The sequence below is a fragment of the Corvus cornix genome, chromosome Z (genome assembly GCF_000738735.6).
Source record: "Corvus cornix cornix isolate S_Up_H32 chromosome Z, ASM73873v5, whole genome shotgun sequence".
Taxonomy (NCBI): Eukaryota; Metazoa; Chordata; class Aves; order Passeriformes; family Corvidae; genus Corvus; species Corvus cornix.
In genome coordinates, this window is record NC_046357.1 from 41,952,832 (window position 1) to 41,972,709 (window position 19,878).

Below are 19,878 nucleotides of genomic sequence, written 5' to 3' on the forward strand. Positions count from 1 at the left end.
ACAGGCGGCGGGGAAGGGGTATCAGCCTTGTCCCTACCCTCGGAGCGCGTCCTGCTGTCCTCGCCGGCGGACCCGGCCGGCGGCGCTCCCGGCCCCGTCCTCCCGGTGCGCGGCGTCGGCGAAGGAGCCGCCCGCTCCTCCGGCAGCGCGGAGCGCCGGCGGATGCTGCTGCTGCTGCTGCTGTCTCCTGGCCGCTCCCTGCGCCCACAGCGCCAGGCAGCCCAGCCACAGCAAGAAGCAGCAGCGCTGCGCCCGGAGCCGCCGCCGCCTGCCCATCCTGCGACTATCCCGGCGGGAAGCGGGCGGGCAGCCGCGAAGGGGTGCGCCGGTCCCGCACCGCCGTCAGCGGGCACCGCTCGGCTCCTGGGCGCGGAGAGGCTTCAGCCGCGGAAACTCCGCCGTGTGTCCTTCCCAGCCTGCCCGGCCGCCGCCGCGCACACGGCGGTGCCAGCGGGGACCGGGCTCCACGTTGCTCACACCCGCAGCACACGCCCCTGAGCGGAGAGGGGGGGAACGGAGGGAAAAAAAACCCGAGGAGTTTGGGATTTTCCTCCCCGCCGCCGCAACAGGAAATCCAAGAGAACCACGCTGAATTTCCCCTGCAAAAATAAGAGCCAGACGATAATTAACCGCGCCTAAATAAACGTGCCGGCACAGAACGACAAGGGAGCAAAAAGCCCCTGCCCAGCGCCAGGGGCGGATTTACAGCGGGCTGGCGGAGCGGAGAGAGCCGGAGGAGGGGCCGGTGCCTCCGGGCCGGTGCGGGGATGGGGAGGGGAGGAAGGGGGCGCACAGGCGGCGGGGGCCGGGAAGAGGGGATGGCAGGATAGGAGAGGAGGGAGAGGGAGGAGGATGGGGACGGGAGGGGGAGGGGGCGGGGACGGGCGGCTGCTGGAGGGAGCGAGGGGTCTCGGGGAGCGACCGGTTCAGGTAGAGCTGGTTCCAAAGGGGGTTCTGTGACCGATAGGTAAAGCTTTTTTACAGGAAAGGCCTGGTAAAATCATGGCTCCGGCCTGTTACTTAGCCTAAGTAGAAGTGGACTGTGGGAGAATGAATGACTTAGCTAGAGTAGAGGAACCGAGACATACTGAGTGAATGCCTTGTGCCCGCGCCGTGGTGTATGGTGGTTGGTTAAATTTGGTTTGTTGTGCCCTAAAACTATGTATACTAACAACAGACTAACGGCATAAAAAGGCCGGATTTTTTGTAAATAAAGCTCCTCCTTTGCACCTGCCTGGGGACTCCTCGCTGCTCCATAGCGTTACAGGGTTCTGCGCGTTCCTTCGGTTCCCCTGCTTGTCCCCAATCTCTGGGAACTGCGCCGTGGGATGGACACAAGCCCGTGCGGAGAGGCTTGGCAGCAAAAGCCCTCCCTGAGAAAGCACACAGGGCTGCCAACGAAGGTGCTGGTCCCGAGGAGGTGGCCCCGAGGAGAGGGGGCCGGACCCCCACACCTGCCCCGCCAGCGGGGTCTGGCACATGAACGCCGGGCAGAGTCGGGAGACCCGAGAGCTCCTTCCCGGCTCGTATCAGCTCAGCCTCGAGGGCTGGTGCTTTTGCCATCAAAAGCACCAAGAGCAGGGACGTGTGGTACTGGATTAGGTGGCACTGTCCTTCAGGAGTAGTTTTTTTAAGTTCACACCTGAAAGTTTTACTTGTTGTCCACCTGCTGTTTTTCCCTACATAACCATCTCAACAAAACCCCGGCTGAGGAAATTAGCTGCTTGCTTTTTAAGGCCAAGAGCATACATTTACCTACATGTGCCGAATAGTTAGCCACCAGTAAGAAGCAAACAAAAGTAATGGAAAAAAACACGTGGCCCTGCTGACAGTCCCTGAGTGCTGGCTGCTGGTCACTGCGATAACAACAGGACACAATCTGGTTTTGTCATCTGAGAAGATTTATCCCTTTGAACTACAGGTCTAGGGGTGAATACCTCACCAATACAGCCCATGGCATACTGTGGCAACCAGGAAACTTTCTTCTTTTTTGTCTTTTAAAACAAAACTGGAACATGTAACAGCTTCATTTAGCTCCATGCGCATATTATCTGTCACTTCTAACTCTGGGATGAGAAACAGGAGCCACATTTCGTTATCTCTGAAATAAAAGCCGCTAGCCAAGAGGTCATGAAGCCACTCTCTTGTTCAACTTACTGCCCTGCTTTGATGGTCCAGTGGCTTTAACAGAGGCTCCATTTACAGACCTATGTTCTGACAGATCAAAAGGTGATTTTGTTTAAATTTGTAAGGTTAGCAAAAGTAATTTTGCATGGGAGGATCTCAGTCTTTAAAGACCATGAGGAACGAAAAGTATTTTATGAAGGAACTAATTTATGAAGACAACTGGGTAGGAGAGCTCAGCAACCTCCTGATTGTAAGAGAGGTTTGGAATTTCTTCAAAACAGAAGCTGTTAAATCTGTCATGAATGAAATGCAGCTGAGAGCCAGGGAAAGAGAAGGATTCCATGCCACTTTGGGTGAATAGCTATCTCCAGAAAATGCAAAGAATAAGTAGATAGGACGCAAAGAATCAAAAGGAAAGAACTGATTTGAGATAAGATCAGGATCCTGGATATCAGGAAGCACAGGGATAAAGAAGCAATTCCCAGAAGTTAAACACAGCACATCTGGAAAAAGACACTTGAAAATATTTAAGGGGAAACAAACAAACAAACAATGAAACAAAAAACCAGCACCTCCCTCTCCCCCCCAAAAGGTTTGGCAATTACACAGCAAGGGTGGGCTAGAAATTAGGGAGTGGGAAAGTTATGGTTTAAAGCCAAGAGAGACATAATTTGAAACTGGAAATACTGAGCACAGTAACGAAAGCAAAGTCAGCAGCTACCAGTGATTTGTAAAGTGATTTGTAAGACTCAAGAGACCTCCTTGCACTCAAACCCGAAGAGGACTAGGGACCGCCTTGCTAAATTTCTGAAAGGAACTAGAACACAAAAACATAAAACATTCACGAGATTGGGTGAGATTGGGCAAGATGTCTTACTTGTGATAAATTTGGTCTCTGTAAACATGAATAGAAATTAATGCTTACCAGGAAAGCTGTCTTTGTTAGAATGGGGATCATAAATACTTTTTATGGGTAAAAAGGATCAGACATGATTTAAAATAATGATTATGTTCTAATCATTCATGTTAGAGCTGCATGTGTTCAATTTGGAATAGCTGCCCGTAAAAGCCACTGCTATGGTAAAGGAGGGAAAATCCCTGTCAAAGGGCTTGGGTTCTTTAGCTAACAGCAGTTCCCTTAAAAATAGGGAACGAAATTAATAGAAAAAGGGCAACATGATAAATGAAATTAATACTACAACTAAGAGTTTCTTTGGTAAGACAGGAACACAGCTCTGCATTAGAAAAAATAGAACCTAAGACTTTAAGTACTTGTGGGAGGAAACTAGATTTCTTCAGGAAAGATACTGTAGGTTATGACTCCCAGCTCTTGAAAAGCATTTTTATCTGTTGACCCCAGAGATTCTGCCCCGTCCTATTTCCCGCCTGTTATAAAATAGAAAAGCTTCTTTCACAGAGGATGCCATGATATATTGACATCACGTAGATGATACAGAAGGATGAGTGATGCCTCTTTTGTTCTAGCTGAACTGCCACTTCAAGTCTGACCAATTCCAATAAAAATTGCTCAAAATGTTATATACAGTGGATTTTCAGGAAAAATGCAAGTGTACATCTGCATAAAGAAAATGTTTCCAGAGAAAACTCATAATGCAGATTATTCTTTAATCCACACTTTTCCCAAGTGATTACATTTTCTTCCCAAACAAGGGTGGAAGGTACTTTTAAGTAAAGCCAGTCATATTATTTTGACATTTTGAAACAAAGTAAATATGTGAACAAACATTTTGCTAATGTAGGATCCCATTAAAATAGACTCATTGGGTGTAAATAATTTCTTACAGTGCTGAAAATTATGTCTCTCAATGGCCACATTTATTTGACAGGTAAAAACATTCTCAGCTATTCATTATTTGAGTCACCAAAAACAACCAGTGGTGGATGTCTAAATCAGTACAGGTATTAAAAGTAGAAATAACAAGACAATGTCAGGATTAAAAATCTCTTTTCAGTTGTTCCCTCTTCCCCACTGGAAGAATTTGGGATTCCCCAAATCCACACCTGAGCATTTTCAGTGAGCTCCCAACCTTCACTTGGTAAATTTCTCTGGTGTCTTCACCACAGATCTGTTTTTAAAGTACTTTTGGAAAAGACCTTGGAAATTCATTTGATTAATCCTCTCTGCTGCAAAGTAAAAAGAAGATTAACCATTTAACCTGTACCTCAAGCACAGGAATTCTGCACAGGTGCAGGTGATCTGCTGCAGATGCCAGTGGTTTAACTGCTAAGAAGTGTTGAGCTGCATCCTCTTTTTGCTTGTTTGGTTGATTTTACCTTTGCTTTCTTTTCTTTTTACCATTTGTCTAATACATCTGACCATTTCGATTTCTAATCTTGTCCTCCAATGTGATTGTGCTATATCAAGATCATCATTAATCTGGAAATGGAATAAATAATATAAACCAAAATATTTTAGTCTAGACTGTTTTTTTTTTTTTCTTACTTAGAAGGATATCATTTGAGACTGTTTCAAAAGCATTGCTCAGATGAGGTAGTCAACACCTATTTTTTAATATTTTATTAAGTCTATCTGCTTTGTTCTCTGCCTGTGCCTTCCTTGCTTTTGATGAGTCTGTTTTGGTTAGATTTGATGTTCTTGTTTTCACATGGAAACTTGAATTATTTCAATTTTTAGCATTATTTCAGGCCCGGAAATTAAATTAGTTGGCCTAACTTCCTTTTCTCCCACCCTTTAAATATAGGCACTAATTTGGTATATCCCCATAATTTGGTAAACAAAAACCAAAAACTAGTAAACAAAAAGAGAGAAAACCAAACTGGCACACCAGTTTATTCCCACTCTAACTTTATTTTCAATAAAAAAGAAATAACTAAAGAGTTATGATTTCCTCTTGCCTGCGCTCATCTATAAAATTTCAATGCATGTAAAGGATAACACAGCCATTTAAGAAGCAATTTTGATTTACATTTCTTACTAATTCACGTATATATACATATATGTGAATATATTATTCAATATAAAGTCCCTTGCATATGCAACAAATAGATAAATTATTCCACAGAGTTTCAGTTTTATCATTGATAAAATTAAAAAATATTTCAGTAGTGGTTTCAAAGTAATGGTCTCACTGCAGAAGGAAAAAAAATGTATGCTGACTGAGGCATATTGAAAAGGAACAGAACCACTAAGTGGGGCTTATAAAATAAAAGAGGAAGATAATTAAGACATAAGACAACAATTTGAAAAAAACAAAAAAAGTGTTGAAAGACATCACAAGAGAACTGTTCCATGCAATTAAACAAAAAGACCTCTCAATGCTGCAAAGCTTCAGGTACAAAAGGATTACCCGGCTTGGAATGTCTGATTCTTTACCTTTGTGACACAAACAAAAACGTAAACAAGGCAAGATATTTTAGCACATCATTCCAGAAGTGACTTGTGTGTCCTGTAAGACCACATATTAATTGGGAATTATTTTTTTAGCATAGGAGAAGTAGAATGGACCACTCTGTACTGATTTTTCTTTGTTTCTAAGTGATTGCAAACAGAAGCCAAATGTTCCTAATTTAGACATCTCAACTACCAGTAATTAAATCCTACTTTACGGTCTGAAATCTGTCAACAAAAGGAAGGACTTGAGGGAGTCTTTTAAAAAAAAAAAAAGCATTCTCTCTTTTTTTTTCTAGATACAGAAAAAGTTAACCAACTTATATGTGCAAAACAGCAATAGAAATAAGAAATAAAATTTGTATATATGTATTAAATGAAACAGGAGGTTGAAGCTATCCCTATGTAAAGCTCAAACACTTCAGTATCTATTTTAAATTTATTCAAGTTAAACAAAACTAAAACCACAATAGATATTATTGGATATTCTGTTTTGTCTTTGGAAAAAAAATCACACAGCTGCTACAGATATTCCCAGGTTAAGAAGATGTGTATAATTAATGATTAATTTATTTTATCTTATTCTAGAAGCTCTTCCCTGGGGGGTCTGTAGGTGGAGCAGGTAAAAGGGCTCAGTTACTCAGGAGAAACTTCATCTGGCATTAAACTTGGACAACACGGTTTTAATTACTTAAACACATCAATAATTTTACAGCTGGATGATTTAAAGTAGTTGTCCTTTTATAGGTTCTTCTGAGCATTATTTTCTGACACAGCGTCTCTTGAACAACATACTTAGAAAGAGAGGATTCAGCCATCCTAAATCTCACTGAGATGACATGCTCTCTGATAACCCCTGAACTAAGCAATATAATTATCTAAATATAAATAACCCTGAACAAAATAATTAGCAAAAGTGTTCTGTGGTGATCATTTTGTGTTCTTCCTGTCTGATGAACCCATTGATCTTAGGTCTTTTCCAACCTTCACAACTCTATGATACCATGATTGGTTTTGCATACAAGAACAAAACTTAATTTTTACCAAATTAAAATAGGTTCATGGAGTGTAAGTACAGCACAGTCTTTGATTGGTTACATGCTGTAAGACTCATGAAAATGCTGAGTTCATGGAATCCCAGAATGGTTCAGGTGGGAAGGGATCACAGCATCTGGTCCCACCTCCCTACTCAAGCAGAGAAGTAAAATCTATTCTATATTTTATATAAAAGTCTAGTATATAATATTTTACAATACCATTATGGAATGTTTAAAACACCTGTGATGGCACTACATATACTAAGAGCAACTCAAAGTTCGCATTAATGTATTTCAGCAGCTCTACACCAGCATGTTGCAATTATAAAATTTTATATACAGCATGCCCTTCCTATAGACTATAGGAAGGAAAAAGGATAGGTCATGCAGCAGTGCAAATTCCATAAGAAAACTGGCAGAAATGTTTGTCATGTGGCTTTCCAGAAAGAAGGATTGTTTGAGTACACTGAAGCTCCCAAATCCAGCTGTATTGCCTGCAAATGTAGGTATAAGGTTCAGTGTAGAGGCTACTACAGACAACCCCTTAAAAATGTCTAAAGATATCTAAAGATTCAAAGACTTTAAAACAACATGTAACTGCCTGCTTTTATTTTTACTTCCTTAAAAACTTAATTTCAGTCTTTTTAAATATTACACCCTAAGGTACAATCAGTCCTGATGTTTTTATTAGGTAAAACAAATCTGGACTCAAGATTACAGACTCTCAGTTTGCAGACACAGGGATCTCAATGTATGAGGGGGAGAAGCTATACTAATTCCATACAGATGTCCTGCTGCATTCCTGTAAATTTTCAGACTGAAAAGGAAATGCTGGTTACACCCCTTTCCCCTTCAGCCTACGGTAGAACATTTCACAGATTGCATATGTGTTTTGCATGCAGAGAAAAACAGTCACAGATCTCTCTTTGCTAATTCAAGCATCATATTTATTTCATACATATATATTTATTTATCTAATATATATATTTAATTTTTTTTAACAGTCTAGGAAAATAGCCTTTGGGATTCAAATTTTTTTTTCCAACATGCAAACACAAAAATAGGAACAGCTTTATTCTCTTAGATGTCCTTGTTTGCCTACGAAAAGAGCATATTTGTATTTTTATATGCGTGCAAATGTACAAATATGGTTTTACAAATGTATCATGTGAATATTTCTCAGAAGAACTTGGTCCAGTAGAACTAAAACACCTGAACAAATAAAATGTGACAATGCTTACCATAGCCTAGAATGTTCTTTGCACAAAATAAGGCGTCCATGATAGAGCTGTTCAGAGCCGCAGCTAAAACCAAACCATGTTCTCCACTGACTTTCATTGGCACAGAACGTAGTGGAAAATACATCTGAATGTGAAGAAAACAAGATTGAAATCTGTTTATCAAGTTCCTTCAGTGTCATTCAAGACCATCTTAACTTTAAAAAAACTCTGCTATTTACAGCTGCTACTCTTTTTTATATTGTTACAGTGACATCTAGGGGTTTTGTTCATGCATTGGGACTGTGTTCTGCAAGCATGGGATGAACAGTGAATGTCTTGATAACAAATTATTATTAATTTAAAAGAGGCAAGAATTGTTTAGTGGAGACTGCACAGAAGAAATGCTGCTAATCTTGGCAGGTGGATTCATTATGCATATCATGCATAGCCGCTTAAAATTATAGAGCTGTATGAATGAGGGGGGGAAAAAAAGGATGTTTTAAAGATACTTTCCAAAAGAGGAGAAAAGAAAATGGCAGAAATATATCAAGTTTTTACACCTGCTTGTCTATGAGGTTTGTTCCACAGGCCAGCAAAAGGCAGTCTCCTGAACCCAAAGAGGGGTAACTGCAAGTTTGTTACAAAGTAGGGTCACATAACCTATATTTGATACAATATAAGATGTGAAATCAGCAAAATAATTTTGTCAGAAGCAAATAAACAAACAATTCGTGGCATTTAGCCTGTCTTTGTGAGGAAGTTGATTCTGGCTCAAACAGCTCAGTGATAAAGACTGGTAGAGCTATCAATTTGCAGCAGAAAAGATTCTACTGTAAGGCTACAATTTATTTCATTATTTATTTACTTACTTACTTAGTTTCCTGTATTCTCGTGAAGTTAAAATAGAACTTGAAAATTACAATGCAGTACTCTATCTTTAAAAAATTTAAAGCACTGTGATAAAAATCAGCCCCCCAAAAAAGTAATCTAAAATTAAATTGCCTAGTTGAGACATGCTATAGCAAACATATCAAACTGCATAACACAGCACTATCTGTTACTTCTATTATTTCACAGACAACAAATTCCATCACTAACAGTTCTGTAAATCCATATTCCTTTCGATAAAATATTACAGGATTGAATAAACAAACCTGGAATTAATAAACTAAGTAAAGAACTGAAACATATTATATCTATATAAATTAACACTACTGAAAATATTACATTTCATTTGTTTTAAAAAAATATTTAAAAATCATTCATTGTCATTTGCTTTCTTTCTACCAAGAAAATGCTGGAATAATCTTTCAAAACACGAAAGTAACAAAAAGAGTCAAGCCCAGGCTGTAATTCTCCAATAAACCACAGGCTGAGTCTCACTTGCTTCATGGGAACTGATCTTGCTACAGAAATTGGAAGAAACAATGTCTTGTTTATGACCATCATAAGAAAATGAATGAGCATGACAAAAGAGGTGGACAGTGATGGTGTTTGGGTACATAATTTTATCCCCTCTGCACCTAATTTCATGTTGAATATGTAAGTTATGTGCTCTAATGCTATAGTAGACTGAAGCAGAGAAATGTGAATGACACTGAAATAAACTTCAGGAAATTCTGTAAAGCTGAATTACGGCATGGAAATACTAACTTGTCCTCTAAGGAGCTTTAGATATGAGGATTCTCCTGTATATTGTTAGTGACTATAAGGGTAGAAAGGCAGGTAATATGGGTATCACCTTCAGCACAATTGGTACACTTAGAAACTTTATCATTATAAACTTGAAGTGCCATCACTTCAACCTGGCTGCCAAATCCAGCCGTTAGCATAAAAACCTTCGTGAAAGCTATGAGAATGTGATTTTGTACCCCACAGTTGTCATTCACACTCAATTTTCACTGGTTTCTTGTGCAGGCTTTGCTGACATATTCTGTTTACAACATATTTTGCTTTTATAGACACATGTAAAATTAATTTATAGCTCTCAAATATGTGCAGAGGCTTTCCCTACCTAGGCTGACTTCTGGGAATTCAGGAAAAAGGTGCCAGACATCTGCCAGACACGTTGGTTCACAGTTCATATGACAGGAGATCCTAAACTGATGATTTCTTGAAGACAGACAGTATTTTATACTTGTTACTGGTTATAGCAGTCAAAATATTAAAAATATTTCAGTTAAAATAGACAACATAATTTTGGGGGTGACCGCTCATGGCAGTGAGTGTTACCTTGCTACAGGCTTCCTAGAAGGTGTCTCTTATCAGTCAACAGAAATTTGAATTTCACAGGTTGTCAGTATTAGTGGTGCAAGGCTGAGGTGGGGGGCAGTTTTCAGGACACATGTGACCACCTCCCACCAAATATTTATCACTCATGGAACCTCAAAATTGTCATCAATGTTGCCATCAATGTTCATAAATTTAGGACTGTTAGCATTATTCTACACATGCAGCCATTTCTACTAAAGCATAAAGCTTGTATAAAATTTGGGGCACTTAGATTCAAATGATAGATCTCATCCTCACCTATTTCTGATTGAAGTTTATAAGCATTTGCTTGAAATAAAAATGCCAACAGCTGTTAGCTGTCTGCTAGTAGAAAAGCTGAACTGTCTTTAGCATAACAGCTCATAAGAACCTCTACTTAGCACTGTCCAGTAATGAATTCTAAAAATTAAACTTTTCAATATTTTGCAGACTAAGGCAAAGGTTTCAAAATCTCAGGCTACTTCTACAGAATTAAAAATGCATTGTTTTTTCAGGTGTGAAGTCCACTTTATATCCCAGGACAAAACCAATGTTAAAAGACTATAAATTCAGCCTAGGGAGGGACACTAAAAAAAAAAAAAATCACTATTCCTACATCTGCAGGAAACAAATTCAGAGCCACTTAAAATGCCACTGTAAGAAAATAGACCTCTGGAAATTGGGCAGGTTGAGAATTTTTCTTGGAAATGTGTGAAGATGTATCTTCTGGGGGCTTTTTGTTAATTTCTGAAAGTTCCTTTTCAAGACTAGAACTTCATTTTTTGTGGCATAAAGGGTTCAATAGAAATTTGGGATGAAATAGTTTTTGTGATAGGAATTTCATATCATATCTTCAGTGTTTGGGGATCTCATGCAATGAGATATACACAGAATAAGATTTCATAGCCCATAAATTCAGTGAAACAGCCTTGATAATAACTAAATACTATAATAATAACATATTATTAATAACATATTATTAATAATAATCCTGAGAATCTGGTGTGTTGCCTACAGTGGACCAAGACATGCAGCTGGCTGGACCATACATGGCAGTGGCATGCTGTTGTTAGCTGACTCTACGAAAATAAGAAAACAGGTCTAAAATTAGCAGGTACAGGTTTTCTACTACTTTACTGGTTACCTAGAGAGCACCATGAAAACAAGGGAATGCTTGAATGTCATTGAACCAATAAAATAGCCATAAGTAATCTCCATGAAACCACCAGATTCATCTCCAGGAAATGGGCAGATTTCATGGGCAGGTTTCATGAAATCACCAAATTCGTCAGCTGGATTTCATGGGCTGACTTTCAGAAGCGTATGGTATCTCTGTTTCTCTGAGATGACACTGGTTTTGGTAAAATCACCTGCTGTTGGTGTTTCTCACAGGCCCAGCCAGCAGCTGTAACTCAAAAAAGATGAGGGCAGTTTTTCTCTAAGTCTTCATTATGCCTTTGCATTGCTGGGTGGATCAGTAGCTGAGCTGGTTTCCAGCAGTTTAGTCATGGGTGATGAATCATCAAGACTGCAACAGCCTCCTGCTCTAAGGATATCTGAGCCGCTTGGAATTTCTACTGTGCCATATAATTGTGCAGCTTCTGATCCTGACCAATCTAGAAAACATGGATTCTAATTTGTGTTAATCTTCCAAGATGATCTGGCACAGCCCCTTTGGTAGGGGGAAGCTCAGATCCAGTCTCAGCCCAAAAACAAGAACCCTCCTTAGTCTGAACAAGTACAACCATTCCTGTTTCTCTAAGAGCTTGTCATGTAATGGAAGAACCTTTAGCCCATATACAGACAAAAAAAAAAAATTACTGGATGTGAAAATCCTTTTAATGGCATGGAATGGGGATTTGCAATGCTGTCTGCATGCTGTGGGTTGTCAGGTATGGATTTTCATCCTAACTAATTTCCATGTGAATGATTTTGGATAACTGAGAAGCTACATGAGAGAAAGCCCTATAAATAACAGTGGGTGAAAACAGTTTGAAACAGAAAATAGAATTTATGGATGTAAATAAGAAGTAATACTCCTTCTGTAGCTTAGACAAAATATGTGCAGCCTCACTTTTGGCTTCTCAGGAGAATCTTCTTTTTCCTAGAAGAAAGAAATGGGCTATGGCAGCATGTTCCCCACAGCTCTTCTGCTTTCCTTCTGCTTCTCTGCTGCAGAAGCCAGCACATGTGTGGTCACTCCTGGGGTGTGTTTGGCAAGCATTGGAGCACAGATGCCAAGCTCTGGAATGCTTTTTCCAGGACTCATGTACAGAACTGTAGCTGTCTGCTTGGCTGGATTTCCTCATGCTCCAGGCTGGCCCCACATTTGGCTGCCAAAACTACTGAAGGATTTTCCAACAGGACTGGTGTCAGGATTAGTCTGGTTTGCTGTGCTGGCCATCAGGATGCTGTGATCTTTCAATTTTCCTTTCACAAAAGGAAAAAAAATTTCTTTGTGTTTCAGAACAAAATTCTAGAAGTGTGGTTTGGGTTTGGCTTTTTTTAGAGCTCCTTTTTCAAGTGACTTTTGCGGTGGCAGAAGAGAAAATGCCACATTCATCTGTGGCATATTTATCTGAACTGTTAGAACACATACAAAAAACTACAAATGTACAAATTATGCTCACATATTTTGAGCAGGCCACAGATGTATCAAGTTCCTTCCCTGATTTGCTCATAGCTAAACGGGAGAACTCTACTGCTTTCTGCACTTCTTCAGGACTGGGAGTCTTGAATAGGTTTAAGTTGGCAACAGGGCAAACAACTTCTTGGTGTGTTTAAAAACAGCATGTAAGGACAAGTTACATTATTCAACTTGTGACTAAAGCAGGAATACAAAAGAATTCTGAGACAAAATCTCTGTTTGCATCTGGAACAAATGTACCAATCCAAACTTCTCCCTGAATGTTTTATATGCATCAGATAATGGTGTCACTCCATTCCCAATGCAAAACAGACTAATTTGCTCAGAAGAATGAAAGCTGGGAAATGCTTCCATCAGTAAAGTTCCTGGGGAAAAAAAAAGGGGGGGGGGGGAAGATTAAGAAGTAAAAATGCTCAAAAAATAAAGATCAGGGATGGAAGAAATAGAAGAAATGAAGTAGCAGAACCTGGACCAGGGAGGACTGCATGTGGAGACAACAAAGTTTAAACCTTGTGGTCTTGAGTGCAAATCACAGCACAGGAACTTTTCAAAACTTGGGCCTGCACTTTGTGCCCCAGAGGCCTTAAACCAGCTCTGGAATGAAGCAGTACTTGACATGTATTAGAGGAAAATGTAAATTTTTTTTCAGAGGCAATGGTAATGAAAGAACCGTGAAAAGTACAAAACCCCCACCCTACAGTTAAAGACTGTGAAAATCTTCATCCATTTGTTGCATTTGCTCTTCCTAGGGAAAAAGAAAGGATCAAGTGGGATAAACATTCCAGAAATATATTTTTATTCTTCTACTTTCTTTTTCTTGTTTGGAGAGGATAGGAAAAATAACAGAACATTTTATTGATCAAAAAGGCTTAAAATAAGAAAGTGAATTTTTAAAAAATGTGTGTGGGAGGGTGTCTTCGGGATGGAATAATGGATTAAAAGAATGCAAGACACTTTAAGGAGTTGTGAGGTGTATTCATTTCCATGTCTGGGGCGGGGGCCATGAAAAGTGTGTGTGTTTTATTGGGTAAACATAACAAACTTCTCATTGGTCTGAAAAGTTCTATTGGATGTTCCAAAAAATCCTTATCCAAGCCAGCCTGGTTTGCAGGGATAGCTCTTACTGGATTTCATGTCTATTTCTTGCTGCAGTCAAAAACTGGAACCAGACAGGCAAAAAGAAGAAAAAATGCAAACAAAGGGCCACTTTAGCCATTCTGCTAAACAGATATATTTAACATATCTCTCCAAGAATTATAGAAAATTGTGAGGAGACTTCTGTAGGACAAATGTCAATAAAATGCCATCCATCTCCAAGCTGTGCATTCTTCACAAAACTGTCAAAAATCTTCACAGAGAGATCAAGTATTTGCTCTCCTTGATCTGATGTAGGCCCCACAACAAAAAAAAAAGTCCGAGATAAAATGTACTAGACTTTTTTTAAGGCTACACTTGAGTTCAGAAACAGTATCTTTACAGGTTTGCAGTTTCAATATTTAAAATAAAAATGTGACCACAAAATTAGTCCTGTTCTGTAGTGGTGCAAGATACAGGATACTGTATTTGGTCTGAAACTAATATGCAAGTGTATAATCATATGAATTTCAAAATTTTAAATGCAGCTATCTACTGTTACAGAAGTGGGAGAGGTTTTATTCTGCACCTCTAGAACTTTTGATGTGATTCTGCTTTATTTATCTACAAGATAAGAATTAAAGGCACATTCTGTGTTTGCAAAACAGTCACACTTGAATTTTTGAAAAACATCTATAGCGAAGAGGGAGAAGCCTGACTTTGTGTTCTTCTAGAAGACAAAGTAAGCAGAGCTCAAGGTTAGAAGCAGGTCCTTCAGCTTCTAAATGTCCAGTTTGCTAAGACCTTAATAAAATCCTGCAAATAAAAAATACCTCACAAGCATTAGCAATGAAATGATAAAATAGCAAGAGTTATATCAAATACGAGTTAAAATAGCCCTCAAAATTTCCTGTCCTTCTTCTATTTATGACAAGCAAAGGGAATATGACAAAGGGGAGAAAATGAAAAAAAAAAAAAAGAGAAAAATTTTGCAGATGCATTCCAATCTGCTTGTGCAATCTTAATGTATGAGCATCTTGGAGACAGTCACTTGACTTGCAGGTTGCACTGCACACATTTGTTACTGTGTTTTGCGCACTCTGGGCTTTCTCCAGAACTTGTGATTCAATTTAGCAGCTCTCAAGACTTCCTTTCTGATAATACACATTTCAGCCTTTTGAAATGATTCTGTGACCTTCTCAGGTGCTGTGGTTGTAGTTTTGTTGAGCCCTAACTAACAAAAATTCATAAATACTTTTACTTAAATTTATTTCCATTTGAAAACACCTAACCACTGCATAATTACAGTACAGTGTGTCCTAAGTAATCTGTGAATTTGTGGTTGTGGAAGATGCGACTAGACGTTACAACTTTACATCCCTGAGCTGTGGATTAGATGGGATACATTCTCCTTAAGCATCCAGACAGCTTTTATTTAAAGGAAAAAGTAACCATTTACTTCTTTTCATGGGAGATCATCTGTGGTTTTTTATCAGTCAGCATTCACACAATGCATTCCAGGCCAAGTCAGAAAACATAAATCAAAATGCTGTCTTTGGTATGAAGTGGTGTGGTTTAGTTTTAACGTTATTCCTTTTTTTTTTTTTTTTTTGAGTGGTTTGGTGTTTTGGGTTTTTGGGGTTTTTTTTTTGTTAGTTCACACAGAAATTCCTGCACATGAGAGAGCAGCTTACATTGTAATTTTTTCAAAAGTACAGTCACACAAAGAAAAACAAGTGTTTATGAAATTTTGAAGGAGAAAAAGGTAGATATTTCCCATAGATTTTCTATTTCTAGAATGCTATAAATAAGTCTGGCTGTCACAGTTGGATCTCCTTTTCTTCCTGGAGATTTTACACAGCAGGAAAAAGACTGGGGAATAATTCAGAATAATTCATATCTACACAATTGTGGATTCTTTGGGACTCTTTTTACTTCTGTTGGCAAATGGAAGAGTGAATTATCAAGAACGCAGATATTATTAACTGGTTCTTCAGGCAGTCAGATTAAAAGGGAAAATATAGACAAAGACAATAAATTCATAATGAAAAGCTGGGCAAAGACACCAAGCCTCATGTCTGCATTTCATGGCTCCTGAAGCTGGAAGTTTCTCTTCTTTCTTTCCCTTCTCACTAGGAGGAAGAATCAGTGACAGAATCTTTCCATTCACAGGTGCAGAATCACAGCAAGGCAGAAAAGCCAAACGCCCTTCAAAAAAGTAAAGATGTGGGCAGAGAAGAGGGTCTTCATCTGCTACTGGATGTGTCTGGAAAAGGGGAATGGTTGTTTTCTGTGAGTTTGATGAGGAACTGGGCCAAAATGAAAGTGCTTCTCTGAGAGCTTTGGAGGATGCAGTTCAGCCATGAAATGGACTCACCTGACAGAGCTGACCATGGCATTACCACGCAGATGAAAACAAAGACAGACAGAATTAATTTTGCCTGTAATCTATAATGATGATAGGTTCCCTAAGACTTACAAACCATAAAAAGGAATGGAAATTATAATAAGGAAATATACATTCTAAAAGGGATGCAAGACTTATAGATTACAGATAATGAATATGGATCTCTGTGCACAATATGTGCACCTGAGATGGCTGCCTTCTGCTTTTTGAGTTGTTTTGTTTCGGTTTTTTTTCTTTTTTCAAAACAGCTGAATGCAGATGGCTGGCTGAGAAAAATGAGAATTATCTTGCCTTCCCATTTTCCTATCTGCAATAGACTGGGGAAAAAAAGAGAAAGAAATATGCCAGATGTGATTCTAGCATGTTAATGTGAAGGAAACGGCAACAAATGTTGACATTTTGGCATTGAGAACATTGCTTTGACTGGGGGCTAAGTGGTGGAATGTCAACATTCTTCACTTTCTCCTAATAAAATATTTGCTATAAAATGTAAATGAAGACCAAAGAGCTTTTTCTTCACTTTAGCTTGCCAAAACATCTGGATTTGTGTTTACATTGGTTGGCATCACAGGGTTATCCTTCAAAGAAACCTGCTTTTATTTTCTAATTTCTAATGGAACCCCTTAAACAAAAAATGCTTTTCTGAGTAATGCAATATTGTCTGATTATGGGAGCAATCTTAAATATAAAGTAAAAAAGTAGTAGCTAAATCTTTTAACATTTTAATGCTAAAAAGGACCAATTTTAAAATTTCTATTTTTCTGCTATTTCAGGAATCAAATCTAGCACTTGTTTCTTTCTTTGCTTTCATCATCTAATACATGTTTTCAAGAAAGCATGAAGGAAAAAAGGACTGTTGCAATCAAATCTGTATATTGATATTTATATTTCAGTGATTGCGAGAGCTCTCATCCACACCTGATGACGCGTGTTTACACAGCAGGTGGCATGACTGAGAATTACTACCAGAAAGCAATAATAAGAACACTGACAAAAGTTATTTAAAATTTTCTCAGTGATTTTCAGCTTCACTCCAAGGTATATCTACCTCCAGAATTACCTAAGTGTTAAGCTACCAGTGTATTTGTACTTATTCTTTCTCCATCTCTACATTCATTACAGCTTAATTGAGCCAAGTATTTCTCTTTCATGGCTAGAATTTGCTGGCAAATTAGACTCAACAGCCTTGTAATGGTGGGAGAAGAAATTAGTTACTGATTTTTTTGTTAAAACTTAGACCGTTTAATCATTAGTCAAACCAAAACAATAAACCCAGTGCTGCAATTCCTTTTTGAAATAAAGTTTATTAGCAAGAAAAATACACTGCGTGAAAAATCTCCTTTTTTTTTTTTTTTTGGAAAGTAGCATTATTGGGTTATTCATTTAGTGACTACAAACAGTCATCTGACTGCAGGACTGGGGGTTTTCCCATCCCCAAGATACTTCTTACAGCATTTTAATGTGCTTAATGTATATGTGTATACATTCTTGTGTAAAAATTAGGAATATGCTGGTGGAGTCTGCTAGTCTGTCTGTTTATTTTACATGTGTGTATTTATATGAGAACTATTTTAGTTATTTCACTTCACATCAGTGAAAAATTAACTTCCCACTGTGTTTTTATACAGTTGATCTTGTATTATTGTTACAGTCAGAGAAGGGGCTGTAAAAATGGCTTTGTTTATGAGCATACCAGTTCCTGTGTGTCTTCAAGTCAGTGGGAAGTTATACTAAGAGCTCTGTAGTTAAGGGTTATATTTTACAGTCTTTGCCCTAGGGACACCAGCACATATTTTTCCAGTTTCTGAAAAGCTGTTATCTTGAAATAGCGTAAACCCATGTCTCAGTTTATTAGGAGCACTCTAACAATCAATAAAATACACTTCAGACTTAGGGCATCTTGATTCAAAGATAGTGAGATTCACTCCATCTGTTAACTGGCCCTAAGGCTGTGAAGTCTAGGAGATTATTTTTCTTGCTGTGGAGTAGTCAACAAGGTATGTATGAGAGACACTGGCAGTACAACACACACAGGGACACTTATCCTATTTCCAGGCCTTGGTTTGAGACAAAGAAATTGATAAAGAATTCAAATTTAATCAGATGAAGCTTGGGTTGAGACACAGGGGGAAATGAGAGCTGAAGTGAGTGCCAAAGGAGGAAAATTTCACTGCCATTCACAGGTGAGTGACAGCTGACTGCTGGCCTGGGTGCACAGTTCCCAAGGAGTGGAGTCTGAAGACAGTTATTGTTTCTCATATAAATGTCTTTCTCTACCGCAGCAGATAACCAGTCTGGGCACCTACCTGAGTTAAATCATCAGGTCCTGACAAAGGAGCAGCTGTTGTAGATAGGGGTCACACATTTCTGCAATTTTTATTCTGGGATTTGTATTGTCATTGTTAGTGTTTACCTTGGACCCCTTGGAAAAGAGAGAGATTGTTTTGGGGTTTATTTAATTGCTTAATTCTTGGGTTTTGCACATTCATTTGTTTCTTTTAGAAACTATGATTACATAACTGTTGGACACAGTAAGGAAAAGCTTTAAATATACCCTTTGTTTGAACACATGGTAGCCTGTGCATGCAACAGGAGCTGCATTATCACAGCCAGAAGTGACTTTTTTAATGTACAAATATAGACATACACCTATACAAAGATACGTGTGCAGCTCTTTTGCTTCAAAATACCATGCCAGAAATTACAGCTGGAGAGCTTTTAGGAGTTGTTAAGGATCCCACAGTTTTTTGGACTCACCTGCTGAGGGATACATAGGGTCAGCAATCTGATCAGGTGAGTATCTCTTCTGGAGATCACAATGAAGTAATTAACTGTCTCTGTACCTCATTGTGCCTTTTGTAACTCTACCCCACCGTCTGTTTCTTTCTTGTCATGATGCTTGAGGTGAAATAGTTTCCTCAGATTTCTCTGAATATCCTTTCTCTAGAGCAGAGATACAAACAGGTTGACATAGATGCTGAAAAAAAAAATCTACAATGCCAAAACTGGGTGATGTTAAAGCCCTTATGAACACAGAGATTGCAGAATCAAGGGGGGGGGGGGGTGGGGGAGGGAAGGCAGTGGGGAGAACTGCTCTTTTGATAAAGGAAAATCTAATGACAAAATTGAACCCCTCACCCCAAGCCACCAGGCCAGAAACACACCACCCCTCAGACCTTATCAGAGCACAGTTTCTCATCCTCTCTGCATCACCACCTCCCTGTCTCCTTGAGGCAGGATTATGTGCTTCAGAGTTTTAATTTCCCATTAAAATATCATCAAAAGCCAGAATATTCAATATGAAATTTCCCTAGATGTTGCTAATCAGTACTTTAATGAAAATCCTTGTAGAGATGAATGCTCCCAAATGATTTGGTAAGTGACAGAAAGATTTCCTGAATAATCTTAGTGTAAGATACTTATTATTCTCTCAGCATTTGTGATACCTCTTACCAAAGCTTGGCCACTCCATCCCATCCATGAAGTAAATCAACTACTCCTCCCAACTGAAAGAGTTTCATTACATTGAAAAAATGAACATCCCTTTATAACCCAAGTGCACCTTTCTGCTTTTATTTAGTTAATTAACAACATTTTCATCTCAGCAAGTAAAAATTCCTCCTTTTGATAACTCCCTCAATATGTTCCACTATGAAATGTCTGTTCTACAAGGCCCTTTATGAACCAGCCTGTCAGAACAGCAGATTTGGGGTAAACCTCACCAACACCTTCCATTTAAACCTGCT

General features: G+C 39.0%; 1 protein-coding gene across 3 annotated transcripts in view; it reads right to left on the minus strand.

The window, feature by feature from the left end:
* FBN2 (fibrillin 2) overlaps positions 1-744 on the minus strand; it is a 119,471-nt gene extending 118,727 nt beyond the window's left edge. For 2 of the 3 annotated variants that reach the window (XM_039567474.1, XM_039567473.1), the window contains exon 1: positions 38-743. In XM_039567474.1, the coding sequence (XP_039423408.1) occupies positions 38-276 (239 nt within the window). In that variant the 5' untranslated portion in view covers positions 277-743. Of the gene's footprint in view, positions 1-37 lie in introns of all 3 variants that reach the window. The other variant, XM_039567475.1, reaches the window with a different exon arrangement.
* Between the last annotated feature and the right edge of the window lie 19,134 nt (positions 745-19,878).